The 19,154-nt window shown below is 38.4% G+C and overlaps 2 protein-coding genes and 1 long non-coding RNA gene across 4 annotated transcripts in view; 1 reads left to right on the plus strand and 2 right to left on the minus strand.

Annotated features, from left to right (window-relative positions):
- The window catches only part of RARRES1 (retinoic acid receptor responder 1), a 45,238-nt gene that overhangs the window by 25,147 nt on the left and 937 nt on the right, over positions 1-19,154 (plus strand). Inside the window, exons 3-6 of one of the 2 annotated variants that reach the window (XM_074368934.1) lie at positions 142-325; positions 3,201-3,337; positions 8,852-8,914; positions 8,992-9,698. In XM_074368934.1, coding sequence (XP_074225035.1) covers positions 142-325; positions 3,201-3,337; positions 8,852-8,914; positions 8,992-9,141 — 534 coding nt within the window. In that variant the 3' untranslated portion in view covers positions 9,142-9,698. Of the gene's footprint in view, positions 1-141; positions 326-3,200; positions 3,338-8,851; positions 8,915-8,991; positions 9,699-19,154 lie in introns of those variants that run through there. The other variant, XM_074368935.1, reaches the window with a different exon arrangement.
- On the minus strand, positions 7,263-11,101 carry LOC141578546 (uncharacterized). Its single transcript, XR_012508917.1, has 2 exons — positions 10,968-11,101; positions 7,263-7,964 (listed from the first exon to the last, which is right to left on the minus strand). It is a non-coding gene; the product is annotated as an uncharacterized LOC141578546 (long non-coding RNA).
- The window catches only part of GFM1 (G elongation factor mitochondrial 1), a 41,556-nt gene continuing 34,874 nt past the window's right edge, over positions 12,473-19,154 (minus strand). The window contains exons 16-18 of the mRNA XM_074368932.1: positions 14,679-14,839; positions 13,869-13,922; positions 12,473-13,719 (exon numbers count right to left, since the gene is read on the minus strand). Coding sequence (XP_074225033.1) covers positions 13,588-13,719; positions 13,869-13,922; positions 14,679-14,839 — 347 coding nt within the window. The 3' untranslated portion in view covers positions 12,473-13,587. The remainder of the gene's footprint in view (positions 13,720-13,868; positions 13,923-14,678; positions 14,840-19,154) is intronic.

Consider the following 19,154-nt stretch of genomic DNA (forward strand, 5'->3'; position numbering starts at 1 on the left):
TCTACAGAGCAGACCACCACGTATTGCTGCCAGCGCACACCTGCCGTGTACAAGGAACTCCCCAGTTGTGTGTGTTTGTGTATTGGGGCCACGGGGAGTGAGAAGGAACCATTCCATTTAATTCCAAAATCTTTTTTTCAGGAAGGTAACAAACGTCTGGGGAAATGTTCTGCTCGAGTGTTTTTCAGGAATGAGAAACCCAGACCGGCTGTTAATGTGACTTGTGCTCAACTCATTGAGAAGAAGAAAAGACACGAAAAGGATTACCAGCTCTACAAGCGCATGAAGCAACTTCAAAACCCCGTGGATGTAGTCAGCATACCTGGTATGAACAGTATCTGGAATTCCTATACTCAGGAATGCATGTTATTACTAAATCTTAAAAAGAATGATCATTTAAAATTGTATGCTCCAAATGGCGCTTTAATTCAGCTACAGAATATGGTACCTCATTATTTAAACAAAACTCAGAAGTATCCTCTTCCTAGTCTTCACCTCCAGTGCATCATAGTGACTCCTCCAAAATGCACATTTAACCCCCCCACCACTTCCATCCCAGATGAGGCGCAGGGCAAGAGTGGAATTCCAAGGAAGGGGTAGAGGTCTTTGCAGTAGGACCCACACGTGGGGGTGCAGTTTTCAGGGCTGGGTCCAGAAGCTGAGGAGATGCCTTAAGAGGTTTCTGGCGGTGGCTTTGGGAACTTCAGGTGACAAGACGCCATCACGGCCTTTCCCGCACCAGGGCAGGCCGAGTCGACTGTCTCGGGAACTTGCTGTGGAGTCAGTTGATCTCATTTTTGGTCCCGAGCTGATGGGCAGCGGTGCCGTCTCTCAGAAGAAACGAGCCCTGCCTGTGACGTGACTCAGCTGAAGTGACGCAGTCTGTTCTGGCCCTTGGCGGGGTGTGTGGGCAGCATCTGGGACTTGGACTTACTGGCAAAACCACAGAAGTCATCTCTGGACTTGCGCACTTGGGCATTATGCTTGACATCTGACCATGACAGTGCTCCCCGTCCCTCTCTCTCTCTCAGGTCATTCATTTGCCGGAGACTGTAACAGACCCAAGTCAGCCTGGGAGGACCTGTGGTCTCCACTCCTGAGCGTATCTGTGTCCCATCCATTTACTCAGACTAAGTGCTCTGAAAAACACTTGCAGCTGAAAAACGCTCCTAGTGTTTCAAAAATTCAGAAGCTTGGCTCATTCTCATTATAGTTCTCTGACAACTTGGATTAAATCCTGTCCAAAGAATTATGGGAACAATTCAAAATCTTACATTGTAGTAGAATTTGCTTACATTCAGTACTGCCTGAAATAAATGGGCCAATGACTGATACTTAAAATCTACAGTTATTTCAGGATTGTTCCCTTCCTTAGCATTAGTTGGGGAAATAGAGTTTTATATATTCTTCTTAAAACATAAATTTTTGAAATTGTATTGAACCTTTTCCAGGATCACTATATTTTGGAGACTTTTTAATAGTGTAGGTTAACTGGATCATGTTCAGTTAATAAATCCTATATGCCCACAAGGTTCATTCTGTAACAGTCTAACTTAACGTGGCTACTGTGAAGCTTCAGAAAACTAATACCGGGAACCTTTTCATCAACAAAATCTACAAGTACTCTTGTCACTTTAAGTTCAGCAGAAACGTTTAACGGTGCTATTTATAGCCTGTGTATATAAAATTATCTACTTAAAGCTGAGAAGATTTGGTTTTTAGATAAAGTGGATCAAAACCTGTTGGAATAGCTCTTTCAAATCTCAGCAGATCCTATTCAGGATGTGCTCAACCCAGGGTACTGGCCTGAGTACAGCTTTCTCTACAGTTGACTGAGTGAGATCTGATCTGTTTTAGGATATCCTTGCTCCACCCTGTTTTTCCTCTAAAAAGTAGTTGTCTGGTTTTTATTCTGAGTAAAAATTGCACCTTTTCTAGTGAATTCATAAACTTCTACAGATAAGCCCAAGTATACTACATACAAAGGAAAAGGCTGGGGACCTGGGAATAACCAGAGAAAGTAAAGTCCTGGCGCCTGAGCAACTGCAGCAGGGCTACTGGCAGTTTTACCTTCAGATGTCCTCATACTCACGGTATCTTGTATAACTAATTTTTCTTCTGCAGTAATTCTTTTTCATCTCACAAGTTAAACTCACAGTGGCACCATAAGGTGAAGTTGGTCACTCTCGCTCCCATACACATGCCAGGAATTCAAGGCTCAGCTTAGATCTCAACTCTATGAAGCTTTCCCCAAACTTTCAGCCCAAAGAAACCTCTCCCTTCTCTCTATCCCCTCAGCTCTCTGATCCTCCCTCTCTTAAGGAAGGTGTCAGCTGTGTTTCTCCACTGTCAGCAAGTAGAAAGTGGGGCCCCTCTTTGTGTCCCTCATGGCACCCAAGCAATCAGTGAATGCCTTTTGAATTGACTACCATTCATACAGACCAGCCAGGTCAGGTTCTACCAGTATACAGCAGCATTTATGCTCAAGATATTTTACCAAAAAGGATTCATCTCCTAATAAGCTAGTTAGTATTACTCACATACTATACTATTGTTGGGCTTTAATATAGACTAAGAATATCTCTGCCAAATTACATAAATGATGGTCCATGAACAGTTGTCTCATAAGTTACTTGCTAAAATTGAGTTCCTAGAAGTCACAAAAGGTAATTTATTAGTCATTGTATCCTACATACCTGATATTAAGTACATTTTTAATAAATGTTTGCTGAGTTGAAAAGACTGCAGTTCCAAAAACAATGCCTCAGGAAAACCCACTTGATTGATTCTTCATGTAGTCAAAAAAGTGGCAGAGATGCTGCCGCTACAGTGATTAACTTTAACGCCAACAATCAGCAGAGGACAGAGACATGTGGACTGGCAAAGACCAGTACACTGACTGTAGACCGAAACCGAAAGGTAATGTGGAGAAGATAACTGATAGATGCTTCAGTAGAATTAAAAAATACTTCTCAACTAACAAGATTTTAGATTAACTTTAAGTATCATTCTAGCTCTTATTTTGCATTTATATAGAACAGATAGTCCTTAAACTGTTTTATAGTAGCTTTACTTAGGGCAAGTTGAAGCATGTAAATCTCCATATAACATAGAAACAGGTACAAGTTCTATTACTGAAATTTCTGAAATTTTGCCCTAAAAATGTCTTAACACAAATGTGCTTTTTTGTGTGCCTTCAGATAATCACGGACATATTGATCCTTCTCTGAAACCCATCTGGGATTTAGCCTTTCTGGGCAGCTCTTATGTGATGTGGGAAAAGACAACACAGTTTTTACACTACTACATGGCACAGCTCAGCAGGGTGAAGCAGTGGGTAAGAAAAACTGAAAATTAACTTGTACCTTAAGAAATACAACCAATGTGATGTTCTTAGGCTAAATTCATATGGGTTTATAGTTTCACGGCAAGAGTTTTAATTGTGTTTCATTCACTGAATAAATATTTGAATGCCAGGAGATGTTTTAGGGACTAAGGATGCAGCATTGAACAAAAAACAATGCAGCACCCTTATTGAGACTAATTCCAGTGAGAGAAGGTAAGGAAGACAGTGAACTAATAAACAAGCAAATATATGTCCAACGGTGTAAGTGCTAAGGAGAAAAATTAAGTAGGGAAAAGGGAATGCAGAGTATGACAGGACTACTCCTTACGGTCTAAAGTAAGGGCCCCTTTAATTGGAGCAGAGGCGACATTGGAGCAGAGGCCTAGGGAAGTGAGAGTGAGCCAACCTTCCGTAAGGGAAGGCGTTTCAGGCAGAGGGAACTGACCAGCAGCGTGGCTGAGGGGTTGGGGAAACAGCAGTGAGGCTAGTGTGGCTGGAGCAGAGTGAGCAAGGCGAGTGTGTGGGGTGCTCAGGTTGTGTTAAGCCTTGGAGGCCATTAGAAGGACCTTGTCTTTTACTCATTAGAGGGTTTTTAGCAGAGGAGTGACACGGTCTGACTTACTATTGGGTCATTCTGGCTGCTGTGTTGAGAACAGGCCAAGATAGCAAGTGTGGAAGCCAGGGGACCAGTAAAGTATTCCAATAATCTAGGCAAGGCCCAGTGGTAACTCGGACCAGGGTGGCAGCAGTGGAGGTGGTGAGAAGTGGCTGGATTGTGGATATATTTTGAAGGTAGGCCAACAGTATTTATTGATGAGTTGGATATGGAGATATCAGAGAATGAGACAAGTCAGTGATGAGTCTTAGGATTTTGGCCTGAGTAACTGGATGGACAGTTTTCATTTACTGATTGAGGAAGACTACAGAACAACAGATTTGGGTGGAAATTAGCTTGATTTGGTGTATTCTAAATTCTATAACCAGGTAGAGAATCTGTAAAGTCATCTGGATATAAGAGGCTGAAGTTCAGGGGATAGGTTTGGGCTGCAGTATTCCCACATGGATGGTTTTTTTAATAGCCACAGAAGTGGATGAGATCACAGAGAATGAGCATAGACAGAGAAAAGTTAGGTCAGGATTGAGTTCTGGAACACTTCGAATTTGAGGTTGGAGATCTGAGAAAAAGTGTTTCAAGACTGAGGACTGAACAACTGTATCAAATGCTGCTGGAAAGTCAGGGAGGATGAGGACTGAGAATTGACCATTTGGTTTCAGGCAGTTGGAAGTCGATGGAGAGCTTATCTAGAGCTATCTCACTGGCACAGTGTGGGCAAAACCCTGACTGGAGTTAGTTCGGGAGAGAACAGGAGGAGAGGAAGTAGACACTCTTTCAGGGAATTTTGTTATAAAGAAAGGGAAGGGCTGTAGCTAGAGGATGGGGAAGCACAGGGTGGAAGGAAGGCTTTTGTTGTATCTTTAGGTTGGAAGATTTAATAGCATATTTATATGTAGATAAGGAAAATCCAGTAGAGAGGAGCCAAGCAGGACTTGTAGGAAAGAGAAGGCAGGCTTGTTGGAGTTAATACCTTTGAGTAGATAGGAAGAAAAGGCCCATCTGGGAGGTGACCTTGGGTGGGAGCACGGAGAGCCCCCTGGAGGAAGGAGATGAGTGTGGCATAGATGCTGGTGAAGGGCAGGTGGTAGCTTGTGGAAGTTCTGAATGTTTGTCTTCTCAGTGAAAGTGAGGCAGTCTCCAGCTGAGAGCAAGGATGAGACAGAAGGTATGTGGATGAGAATGGATTGTGGAGAAAGGTGTGGACTTGACGCAGTACTGCAGGCCCCTGAAGGTCTATGGTCACGAATTTAGAGGTCCAGTCACTCAGCTGTGCAGGTGTGGAAGTCGAGGAGGCTGAGTTGGGGTTTCTGTCAGGCAAGTGTGATGTAGGGGGCGGGCACTTCCAGAGTAAGCAGAATCAACTACTCAGAGAGGCGGGCTGAGCCAACCATAAGCACAAATTTCTTAAAGTCATTTTCTACATGGATGGGTGAAGCAGTGGGCTCACCATGGATAGACAGCTAGAGCATCAGTGAGTATCTTCTGAGTACTAGGATGTGTCTACCATCCAGTCAGCATTATTGCCAGGAACAGCTTGGTGTGCCTTCCAAAGACCACTTGTAAAAGAGACAACTGTTTGAAATTTTTCCTTACTTATCTAAATGAACACATTTATTTCCCCTTATAGAGTGCTTTTTAATAGAAGTGACCATTTAATTGATATATCAAGAGTCAGGATATAGCACTAATTCTTTTGTTAGATAAAAGTTTCTCTCATCTATCAAGACAGTCATATCCTCAACAAAAGGCTTCTACCTTAACTGGGAAGTTAAGGGGAATTTTTTTGTTTGATGTAGAAAAAGGTGTCAAGATTAATGAATGTCAGAAGAAAACTCCTTAGGAATAAAGCAACAGAGACAAAAGAGAAAAAGTTAGGATCTCTTAATGTCCGTGTTTTCCATTCTTCTGCACTTGTATATGACACATCACCAGAGTAATGACCCAGATGTACTGTGGCTCAAAAACGGCAGCCCTGGTTTGCTCATTCTAGCCAGCCTTTGATGTCCATCACCTGTCCATTAATAGCCCTCAACCAACCTGCAGGTAGGAAAGTGGAGACAAATGTGATTGTACAGCTCAGAAAACAGAAAAGGAAGGAAGAGAATGGTCACTGAGTAGGAGTTTTTGATTTTTTTTTTTTACCCTGAGGGATTTGGATTTTACGTAAATAATAATTGAATATGCACCTGACTTGCTGGGTCACCCTAGACAAATTAGGACTAGGAAATGAGGATTAACAAACTTACTGAAGCCCTTGAAACAAACATAAATCTAAATACTGAAGCAACTGGGAAAGCTGGTTTCAAGGTCGATACGCATTTCATCTGAGGGCTCCCTTGAAAGCATGCACCATCCAAGTAGATTATCAAATTCTGCTACTTGGTGGCCATGAAAGTTTCTTATGATCTTTCAGAAAAAGAAGCAACAAGCAACAGTTTTTTAAAAACCACTAAGATCGGAAAGTCTAGGTCTGTCCTAGAGACTGGAAGTAGGACAGCAGGGCTGACAAAGCCAAGACACAGAAGCAGGAAGTGACCAGAGGTGCTCCATGGCCCAAGACAGTTCAGGAAACTATAGGGATTATAGTTTTTCCAAAAGCTTTCTGGGTGGGAATTGCTATCTCTATACTCTGAATTAAACTTACCTTTAATTCAATTATGTAAGGAAGTGCAGCCTCATAACCTCATAGCCCCAAAAGAACACAGCCTGGGAAAAGAGCAGGCTAAGACAGACTGAAACACAAACATAAGACCTGTCTTACTGGCATTATTGCCTTAGAACTGAAGAACATGTCATTCCCAAAGCATGAGGACTAAGCGAAGGGCAGGGGAGATACTTGTTGGCTAGAGGAAAAAAAATGTATAAAACCACATGGTTCTCTTAGGGATCATTCTTTTGGGTCGGGGGTGGGGGTGGGTCGGGGGGGTGGTGCGGGGAGAAACGGGGATGCTGTGGGTTATGAGTAAGTATAAGGAAACAAAACACTTCAGTCTGTCTCTAGGAACATTAAAGTGCTGAGTTACCAGAAAATGGGACAGTAAGTCATCATCAATTTGGACTCTAAGGATTTGACATTGGTCATTATCTGAATACATAAGCCAAGGAGGTTATTTCTGGGTAATATAAAGAATGATGGCTTCCTGGCAGAGCCTCACTTGGTGCAGACAGTGCAGCCTGGATCCTTTGCCAGCCAGGTATGCAGTGTCCAGGCCGCAGATCTTCAGTAAGCCCTGCTTTTGGTTTTGTTTGAGGGTGCTTCCTCCTGGAGGAGGAAGAACCTAGAAAAACAGAAATGTAAGGTGTGTTTCAATAACTTTATTCAGGAAGGTCTTAATTAAATGGTACAGGGTGTCTAAGCATTATAATAATCCCAAATTTTGTTTGGATTATTTAAAAATAGGTAACATTTTGTATTTGGCAGAACAGTTTGTCAGATGGAATTTGAATGCCATCATTTGTTTCAAGCCTTGCTTCCTTTCTGCCTAAAATCTGAAGATTCCCATGATTTCCTTCAGAAATGCTATTTCAAAAACAGAAGGAGGCATTGTCCTGAAAAAACACTAAGACCAATTTTTAAATTGTAGAAATACATGGTAAACAGTCAAGCCTTGAGGAACAATGCAGGCAGCACGAAAGTCTGAGACAGAAATAGTACAACATAGCAGCCAGCTGTGTCAAAGGTCAAGATCGTCACCAAAGGAGGGTCAAACAAGGCTAAATTCACCCCCAAACCCGGCAATGCCCAACTGATCACTGGAGCCTTCAGGAACTTACATAAGACACTGAATTTTCTCATGAGTTCTATCTTTGCAGCCTGTATTTTGGATATTTGCTTTCATCGTTCATAGGTACACTGTTAGACAAAAGGGAAACCCACCCAATGAAGCAAAGTATCATAGAAGAGCAGTCAATTTCTGATGGAGCCAGGCCCTCTCCTGTCCTCCTCCCTCCAGCACCCTCCCCAACTGCTGGAAATTTCATGGCTTGAAAAAATCTCCATCACTGTAAGCAAAGGGAAGATAAAACTCAGTATCAAGTTAAGTCGTTTTTGTTTTTTCATATTCTTAAGTAGTCTCAGTGAAAGCCTTGTAGATCTATTTTAAAATTCTATTCCATTTTTACTAGCAAAGGGATAAGCACCCTTGCCCTCAACCTCCCCCCTCCAAAAAAAGTTAGTGTCAAAGAAAACAGGAAATTGGTATAGTCACTAGTAAAGTTTATAAAAATCAAGTGAATAAAGAAGGTAAGAGGAAGACTGCCTAGCTACCTGTAAATATCCAAAGTGCTGGTTTTAGAAGTGGTATGGTAAAGCATGAAGAATGTGGATGATGGAGACAGTAGGTCTGGGTTTGAATCCTGATGTCACTTACTAGCTATAACCTCAAGTACCCTCCCTGTAAAACCAGGCTCATTATACATGTTCTCAGGGAATTCTCCTGTCTTCCAGAGTATTTACTAAGTGCCTAGCACAATCTGGCCCATGGTGGCCTAGAAATCCTGGCTGCCCTATCCCTTTTCTTACTGCCTGGCATATCAGGGCTAACCTATTGGCTTGAGGTGCATACACAGTAACTAGACTCCTAAGGTTGTCAAAAAATTCTGCCTGTACTCAATAGACCTTAGCCTCTATCAAAACCCATTAAAAAAAAAAAAAGACATTACTAGGTTTTCACATGCCTCAGTGACAAAACAAGAAGAATCCATGACTTCCATGTCGTAACACAGAATACCAACCACCACAGGAGATGAGGCTTAGACTTAAACAGGTAGCAGGAGGTTCAAGGCACCTAGCCAAAGCAAGGGTTTATATAAGGGGAGCCTTCCAAATTCTGAGCTAAAGTCAACTTACTCTAGCTATTGCACTAATTATTGTTTTTTCCTTCCTCTAGAAAACAAATGATGATGCAATTGATTTTGGTTATACTGTTCTACTTCATGAATTCTCAACACAGGTAAAACAAAACAGTATACGGAATTGTTTTAGCCGGAAGTTTTTGTAGATCATCATTTTAGAACTCTTATTTCCCAGGAAATCATTCCCTGTCATATTCACTTGGTCTGGTACCCTGGCAAACCACTGAAAGTGAAGGACCACTGTCAAGAGCCACACACACCAGAAGAAGCCTCTGGAACCGAAGAGGGATCAGCTGTGGCACCAACAGAGCTTAGTAATTTCTGATCATCTGCTTACACCAGATGACTATACTAAATAGCCGAAATCATTACTCTAGTAAAAAAGCCAAGGTATAAGGCATTCTGGTAATTTAGGGAAGCCTGGGATTACAAGTAAATACTCAAAAGATGTTGGGGTTTCTGTTTTTTGATTGGTTTGGTTTACTTTTAACTCTGGGAGCACGTACACTCTGCTCAGTGCTAAACAGTCTCCCTGCAGGTTCCTCAGGGTCTCAACCCTAAATTGCAAAACCTAGTTCATTACTATGTGCTGCAGCTGGACCAATAAGTATTTAAAAAAACACAACAAAATAGACTTGATGGTCACATCTCTAAATCTGCATTTCTCAATATTTTGAATATACTGTAACCAACTATTTTATGATGCTTTTACCTAACATGTTAAAGAGATAATATATTTCAGTGAAAGCAAATTATACGGAAAAAATTACCTGTTTAAAAGGAATTTTATAATTTTTTATGATTTCAAGCAAGTATTCCTTTTTAACTGATACCTACTTTCAAATAAATGTTTCTAAATAAAATGTGTTAAATGTGTTTGTAGAGATTTGTCTATAGTCAAAATTTGTGCTAAACTGGGATTAAATGATCTCTAAATATTGTGTAATTCAAATTTTACAAAAAAAAAATATAGTATCTCACAGATAAAGCCGAGTGTCTGCAAATACACATTAAATGAAACAGTGATGTAACTAAAAGTTTACAAAGTATTTACAACTTTCATTTATAAGGACAATCTGGACCTAATGTTGGCCTAAGTAATTTATAAAAGCAAATACAACATATACCATTATCAGATTCAGTGGAGTAGCTAACCAGGAAGGAAGATTCGATCCAGGAAATGGGCCAGCATATGCCTCTCAAAGTTAATATCATTTAATGAATACTTATATCCATGTCTGAAAACCTGTAGCCAGGAGGTGGGGCAGATCTCATCCTCATAAAGGCATTATTAGTGAAATCAGGCTCACAAATGTGACCATAATTCAACCAGGCAAGGAATCTAAAATGGCCCTTTAACAGACTTCAGTATATCTACACAAACATACAAAAACTTACCGAATTTATAAATTCACAAAACCCACAAAGTTAAACCACGAAAAAATTTCTCAGTATCACCACTAGAACATCTTTTCTAGCACAAACTCTAAAACTGCTGACTTGATTCTATTAATACCGATTTTGCTAGCTAACAGAAAAAAATTACTTAATCTGTCTTGACATAGAATTAAACCTTCTAAATACCCTAAGCCCTCTTTTCAATGAGTAAAGAATTAAGACTCAATCCGACCCAGTGGCAGTTATATACAGCATTACAGTGATTTTCCTACTCTCTTCAGAATTTTCAGAAATTCTAAGATGTACAGAATAACACCAGGATTTTGTCTGCATTCCATTTGATTCTACTCAGTTTCATTTTTCCTATCTGAATTATGATTCAGTTAGAAGTTAAACAAATTCTTTTGAAAGTCAGTTGGAAGATTCTGTATTAGCCCTCGAATGTCTTCCATGACATGAGTTTACTACACTAATTTCTCACAGCTTAGAAAATTCGATGACCTGTTCTGTGACCTTTCCTAGATTTCAAAGTGCTACAGTCACCTAACATGCTGCCTGACGCTTATTTGAATTACGAATGCTCACAGTAAATTGCCTGTGAATACATTAACTACTTCAATGATGCATTACAGTGGTGCTTGAAGACACTAAGCAACAATTAAAGCTCTAATATAAAAATGTATAGTTTTAGCAACGCAAATAGCTGTTTTCTACACAGGGATGTATTCCTACATGTCACAACGTACTACTTACCTGGTGGCTGCCTTGTTTCACTGGTATCAATTTAGAGACTCATCCAGGTTTCAAAAACATTAAAATCTGAAAAAATCCTAAAGCTTCAGAATTGATTAAGTGTCTTCACAAACTAAACAATCTAAGAGTAAGCAAAGAGGAAAGGAATAACAGAAAACTGTATCTTTAAGGGTAAAGTTATCAAACTAAAAAGAAACAGCCCGAACTCTAACTTCACACAAAATATTAATAGTGTGACACATCTGCATTTCATGTTTTGGGGGTGCAGGTGACATTACAATGGTCTTTAACCTTGTCTGTATATTTGAATAAACCAGAAAACTTCTGTTCTTGATCCAAAGAATTAGAGTATCTAAGGGTTGGCCTGGGTATTTTTAAAGTGCTGCCAGGATTGGGAATCAGGGCAATACTGCCTAGTGCTGCCACTATTCTCCAACACAAATAATACTGTCTGTCTTTAAATTAGCCAATAATTATTCTTTAGTAGTATAAAAGTAGTATAAAAGAAACTTATTTATGAATATCCTCATTAATTTTTTCCTTGTAGAGACTTTGGCTGGTATATGGTCTTTAAGCTATAACCAGACTAATGACTTAGCAAGAGATGTGGGTTCTGGTCCTGGATCGGCCCCTGTGTGATCCTGTTCTAGTTACTCCCACCAGCTGGGCCTGTGTCATTGCCTATGAAATGCTGGTGTCACATTAGATATCTAGACTCTTTCCGGGAACCATACCATCATAACCAGACCAAGTTAAAAATAAATCCAAATTTATCCATCTTATGTTCTAATATTTCTAACTGTTGGCAATAACCAGAGGAACTGTGCTAAGTTCCAAGAAGGTATTCCTCATTAGGAACACTATTCAAAGTCATTATCAATACCGTGAGATGCTCACGAAATGCCAAAGCAACAATACTTTTCAGGCCTGATGCTACTGTAGCAACAGATATATTTATGGGAAAATGCAGTTGGTTTGGTGAGTATAATAACTGCATTATCAACTTGAAAAGTTAATGAGCTATATGATCTTAGACAAGTTACTTACCTTCTCTGTGCTTCTGCCACCTCCATTACAAAAATGGACATTTAGTAATTTACTTTCATAGGGTTGTAAAAACGAAATTAGATCATGCATTTCAAGCATTTAGCAAATGCCTTGAAAACACTTGCGCAATATTTTTTAAAGATTTTTTTTTCTAGGAACCTTAAGTTATAAAGTCAAATCTATAAATCAAGAAAAACAAAGAAATTTAAGCCAGTTATTTTATTTGTATTATTCACTAAGGGAAAGGACTAGGGCATGTCTATTACATCAGATGATTTTTGGATGAAGCAATTCTGAATATGATGGAATTGTCTGGCAAAGCCCAACATATTCTAGGAACAAAAGCTTAACATTTGTTCTTTCACAATCTCAATGAATACAATACATGATAAATTCTAACAGACTCAAATTCAGCTAGCATTTACAAGGTGAATGAAACAGACTAGGCAGCAAGCCTGTTAATTATAAATTTTTTATTATTTTGAGCTGCAGAAACACTAAAATGAATATAGATAAGAAAAGCATATGCAAGGGTCTGTTTTTCACCTCATAGGTCTGCAAAAAGTAACATTTACACTCCTAAAAACAAGCAGATAAAAATCTGCAGAAGCCACAAATTGAAGCAATCAGCTCTACATAAAATAGCTAGGAATCTAGCTAGCATTTTAATCTCCAAATAAAGAATCTGAAAAACATTCTCTATTAAGATCATATAGAATCCATTCCTTAAAAAATAATTTTATCGCCAGGACTCATTTATTTTGTAACTGGAAGTATGTACCTTTTAATCTCCCTCACCTATTTCACTCCTCTCTCCTGACTCCTCCCTCCTCTCTAACAAACACCTACCTGTTTGTTCTCTGTATCTATGAGTCTGCTTCCATTTTAATGTTTGTTCATTTTTTTTTACACTCCACCTATAGGTAAAAATCATACAGTATTTATCTTTCTCTGACTTACTTCACTTAGCATAATCTCTTCTAGGGTCATCCACGTTGTCACAAAGGAATCCACTCTTATACAAAAAGGCTGCCAACTAAAAGATGACAATCCAAGATAGTATCATGATATATGCAATTCACTTCCAAGTATTCAGCAAAACAATTTTTTAAAAAAATGGAAGTATAAGACATAGATGGATAACAGACAAACAGATAAAGCAAACATGACAAAGGAAATTATTTGATCAACAAACTGTTACCAAAATTGTCCACTGTTGAGTCCAGATGGAAGGTACATGGCCATTCTCTGTACTGTTTTTTCAGCTTTTCTGTATGTTGAAAATTCTTATAAAAAATTTGGAAGTTTATACACGTTCTAAGCTTAGAAGTATAACAAAAATAAGCCTCTTCCCCCTTAAATCAATATTAAATGTATTTCTGTAATAATATTTTATTTGAGGTAAAAACCAATCAACAGAGGAGATATACATAGAATTGACTTTGATAGAATAGAAGCTCCTGAATTTAATAGAAAGGGCTTCTAAAATTACTTGTTCTCAGCCAGGTTTCATTCCATTAGAGTCCATTAAAGTATCTAAACCTTGCATATTCAGTCAAAAAACTGAAGAAAACTAGTTCTTGGCTTTTCCTTTTTTTACAGGAAGCTGACCTGTAGCTTCTAAATACTTATTAATGAGGTCTTCTTGTGTGGATGGTGAACATGGCTGGTATCTGCAGTACTCCATTGTATATTCTCCCTTCCCCTGGGTGTTTAAAACAAACAAACAAAACAAGCAGATTAAAAAAAAACCCAACTATCAAGTCAAGTCACATAAAGACAAGATTTCATAAAAATGATCATCTTGTAGGATGGTCTCTCGAGCACTGAATTAAAACGTAAGCACCTGCTTACCTCTGTGCATGACCTGAGTTCAGTGGAATAACCAAACATATTATTTAGAGGGACCTGAAAATAAACATAGTAGATACTTTAACATTGCTTATTGAAAAATGTTTGAGGAAAATACAGAGAAGCCTTAGCAATTTAATTCTTTTAGACTTAGGTCTCTACTAACTACTCCTGGTTTAAAAGATAGAAGCCAAAGAAAAATTTATTTTTGTTTCACTGCAAGTAGAAACCCTATTTGAAAATAATTTCATTTCACAGTCACAACTAGAAAGCAAATCTTCCAGTTTCACAGAGTGGTCACCAACAGCCTTCCCTCTCATCCCACTCCACTCGCTGCAGCTCAAGTGCTCAGACACGTTTCTTGGGTGAAAATGTGAATACAGCTTTCCTAAGGACTCCTCAATGACATGTCGGTAGTAGTGTCTTCAGGAGGCCTTAGGTAACGTAATAAACCCTTTCTCCCATGAGATTTAAGTCAAGTAAGGTACAGGCAAGGGAACTAAATACCCCAATAAATTAGAGCATAATAAGACAGCTATGCAAATAAAGCTATAATGAGAAATGGAACTATACATCTAAGAAAATGACATATTCACAAAGTCTACATGAAATAAATCTTATTTTTAGCTTTTGCACTTAAGATGCTCTAACAGAAAATTACAGAAATTGTCACACATATATAAGCCACAAACTCAACACTCAAATAGCCAGGGAAATGTGTCAGTTTGCTCTACGATTTCCAGAAACAAAAGCTAATCTGATTTCCTCCTGTGGTTAATAAAAGCCAGGTTGTCAGGAACCAACAATACTTACATCTGCATATAGTGTAAAATAGTCCTCAACTCCATCTTGTCCTGTGATTATTCCATTGCGTCGGTTAATTCCTGCAATCACTGCTCCCTGAAATTCATTTGGAGCTATGACTTCCACAGACATAATAGGTTCAAGAATACATAATGTTGCATCTGCCAAGGCTGGGGTTTAAAAAAAATAATAAATTGGTTTATTAATCTTTAAACGAACTGGGACTCTTTTCTATCCAAATATACACAAGGAAGATAGAGTACTCTCCCAAAGGTACACACACAAATGATGAGGTTAAAATATTTGATCTGGACTCATTTTTCTAGTAGCAGTAGCGGTCACTCTTCTAAATGGAAATTCCAGTAAAACACCACTTAATTCTAATATTAGTATGTCCATTACCATATTTTTATCCTTAAAAATCATTAAGCTGCAGAGAATAATATCAAAGGAGTCTTACAACAACATTTGATCAAGTCTTTTACAGTTTAAATTATGCAGCTGGGGGTTACTTATTCTTTCTGAAATCTTTCAGGAGTAAAGACACTGTCACATCTCTGATCAAGGTAAATCAATTCTTTCCTGTTAGTCCCTGGCAGATAGTTATTTATTCTTGGAGACAATAATCAAGTCACACCTGGGATCTGTCTAGGCTGAACAATCTCAATACCCAATTGAGAATTAGGAAACCAAGTTTTTAGTTTCTGCTCTGCCTCTAAAAAGTTACATGCCTTTTAGAAAAACGCAATCTTTCCCGGTCTTGCGTTTCTTCACCTACAAAATAAAAACATGGGCCTAGAAGCTAAGGGCCATTTAAGCACTAAACCCCAATGTGTACGTACACTCTTTTATCCCACTTAGACATAACCGGAACATATTTAATTTGGACGTTATGATAATGCAGAATAATACCTCAGCTCCAGACTGGATGAGTTATCTCTAAATAAAGACTTTAAGCAAAACACAGAAAAGGTGACAAAGAAAATATTTTGTTTTAAAATAATCATAATTTTCCAAACATCAATTTGTTTATAATAAACCAGTCAGCAATTATTCTCGTATATTCATTAAAGCACTTCTTCTGAAGATACTATTACCTTAAGTGCAATAACGGAAGGAACAGTCATTTAATATAATTGTATTTCCTTGAAATATTTTCTAACTCAAATCTATTCTAGCTCAGACCTATCTTTGACAAAATAGTCCTAATTAATGAATTTGTTCTGAAAAGAGGAATAACTGAACTTTGTAGAGTCCTAAGTTTCATTAACTAAACCCTGCAGAACCCTCCTACACAGATATTTATAGCAGTAGACTAATAATTCTGGACTGTACAAGCAGCTCTATTTCTTGTAACTTCTTGGGTTATTACAACAGCAGAGCTTCCTTGGCTCTTAGTAAGTGTAATTAATGCAGAAGGTACCCAGAAAGAGCGATGTGAGCAGACTTATTAAGATTTAGTCACACATTGTATAGTGTTTGCAACAGGTTAGTAATAAAAAAGAGCTGGAGTATGAAAGGGTCTTATTCCAAAGGGAAGGAAGGGGCCAAGTATACAGTGCCTACCTCTTAATTGTTGAGGACAGCAGGTCTAGTTCTCAGTTTCATATTCCCTTACTCTGCTCCTTCCCTTTTAAACTCCCTCTTTCCTCCAAAATCCACCCCCCAATTTTTTCAAAGAACCTCACCCTTATGCGTGCCTTTCTCTAACCGCATTCCGTGTGACAAGACTCCAGCGCTAATTCATCCTGCCATTTTTTAAATAGTTACCTGGCAGCCAAGTCCCAAAAACAAATTTCCTCAAGCAGATCCATGTGGTCTTAAGGCAGGAAATGAAAACACCAATGTCATCACAGAACTTCTGAAGCCTAAACTGGTGGGTAGAGGTGGTAATATTTCTGTTTCAGCCCACTAAGGATAGCGTTGATAACACCACACCAAGTGCTAAAGAGGTTGTGTGAGGAAGTGGTCAAGGGCTAGGGCTGTGGTTTGGGTTTAACACTTAGCACCTCCACTAACTAGCATGGAACCTTGGGCCATTCAGTTAACTACTCTTGAGTCACAATTTTCTCAACTGTTGAAGACCAGATATGGTAATTCCTGTACTCAGCATAATAAACAGCACAAAAGTGATCACTGAATGCTCCTATGATCACTCTGAGACACAAAGCTGGGGAATGGGTGGCAAGGCACAGTGCCAGGTGAAAGCACGAAGGGAAGGGGAGTGAGGGGAATGAGCATTCACTATGCCCAAACGTGGATGTGCAAGTGTTCTCAAGTACACTCTCATTTAATATTGTGTAATTACTCTCTCCAAGCAGCCTGGGCTTGCCCATTTCCACAGAGTTAAGTATGAAGTAGAGGCAGGGTTCAAACTCAAAGCCCAGAGATTTAAAAAGGGACACTGCTAAGTGAAATGAGCTAGCCATGACACTGGGTAGGACTTTACTTCTCTTCTAGAGTAGCTACAAGTTCGAGTTTCTGGGGGAGACCAAACATAGTGGTCTTCCCAAAAACTGGCCAGAAAAAAACTGATGGCAAATGGTCACATCCACTCAATTTCACATTTCAGTTTTAGTTACATCACTGGTTAATCTCAGGGACAAAGTTTAAATTGTGACTGAAAATAGTTCCAGTTTTTTTTTTTTTAATGAAAAATACATGAGAATTTGAACTATTTTTCTTCCAATTTTGATAACAGGGAATAGCTCAAAAGTATAAGCTAATCTGATTCTAAGTGTATTTATCAAGATTTTCTCCCTAAAACTCTCATAATATACAATGGAAGTCTATGCATGAAAAGCTGATTTTGAGCGTGGAAAAATTTCCTCATACCCTGTTACATTTTTGTCTTTCAATCATGGAGAAATAAGAATTAGATGATGAAACAGAAAAGTAATGTATTTTTCATGCTAGCGCCCTGCTTATTTTGCACATGTTTATCTAGCAAAAAAAAAAAAAAATGCTTCTCAATTCAGTTATCATCTAATGCTTTTCCTTCGCACCCCCACCAGGCAATCACACATAACAATATTTGCACACTGAAGTATTTAAAAACTAAATGGTATATATTCAACTGTGTAGTTAATATTCATAGATATGCAGACTTTCTTCATGAATATGTATATGTATATTATAAGCATATAATCTATATTTATTTATATTTCATATAGGTACAATTAAAAAGGATGAGGTTCTTTGTTAACTGATTTTACCAATTACCTTGCCTTATGTAACCTAGATCTCCAGGAAAGTTACCAATCTCCAGTCAAGAACTAGCATAGAACAATTGGTGATTTCTGATTTGTTTTAACTATACTTCTAAAAACTATCACAATGTATTCATTTATCAAATCATCATATTATACACTTTAAGTATCTTACAGCTTTGTCAACTGTACCTCAATAAAGCTGAAAAAAACCATGAAGTGATTACAACAAATTTGTTTAAGATTTATTAAAGAGGCAGGTGTTACCATCTGAATCAAGCCTAACAAAGTCTTATTTTATGACTTTATTTCCCTCTTTTCCTGTGAACACAATTGTCAGACTGTGACAAGGTCTCCAGATCACAGGTTCCAATCACATTTCTAATCGCTAGCTGGCGTAAAGAAAATAGAGGATTCTCTCGCCCTTTCACACTGAGAAACTAAATCACAAATTACTAGTGGCTCCCATTAGTTTAAGTAAAATAAGAAATTAGCAGTCTGGTTAAGGAATGAGCAACCTTCTCCAACCACTGCCGCACACCCGATCACAAAGGCTAACAGCCCCATAACAACATGAAGCCCAGAATTTGTACAGAATCAGTAAGTCCTGATTTACCAAATGCTTGGAAATGGTGTGTTAAGATTAATTTTCTGCTGTCCATCCTGACCCTCTTCCCCAAAAATATTCCTGAAATGTTTTGTGAATCATAATTCTCCTGTGTAAACACACTTGCAGACATCATGAATGAATTACCTTATAACAGGTATGGAAGACATGACAAAAAGAATGAATTTTGTGGTTTCCAGATAGAACTTGGAACTCCTTTGTTGAATAACCCTGATGCCCTGTTGTTATTTGCTTTTCTCTTAAAAGCAATGAGTCAGATACATCTGCAATTGCTTAGGGTTCTGTTCCATCACGGTTTTAACACACATATTATTCTATGTGAGAAAGATTGATGATTCTAGCAGTTAAGCAAGAAGTCTACACTGTGAATAAGGTTTACCGAATTCTTTCAAAATACTCTGCAATCCTCAAAATGCCTAAAAGCCTATAATGTCATACATCAAAAAGTTATTTCAAATTTATGGATTTTCTGACATCTGAATAAGTCACTAAAAATAACATGACTATAATGTTTCTTCAAAATATTTCTTAGAATTCTGAGCATTTCTGTCTTCTTTTCCATTAAAAATGGAACTTACAGATTATCTATGAAAAATATCAGATAATTTAGAAAGAACAAAGTAGGATTTTAATTTTATGAGAAAGAAG

Source organism: Camelus bactrianus, chromosome 1 (genome assembly GCF_048773025.1).
Source record: "Camelus bactrianus isolate YW-2024 breed Bactrian camel chromosome 1, ASM4877302v1, whole genome shotgun sequence".
Classification (NCBI taxonomy): Eukaryota; Metazoa; Chordata; class Mammalia; order Artiodactyla; family Camelidae; genus Camelus; species Camelus bactrianus.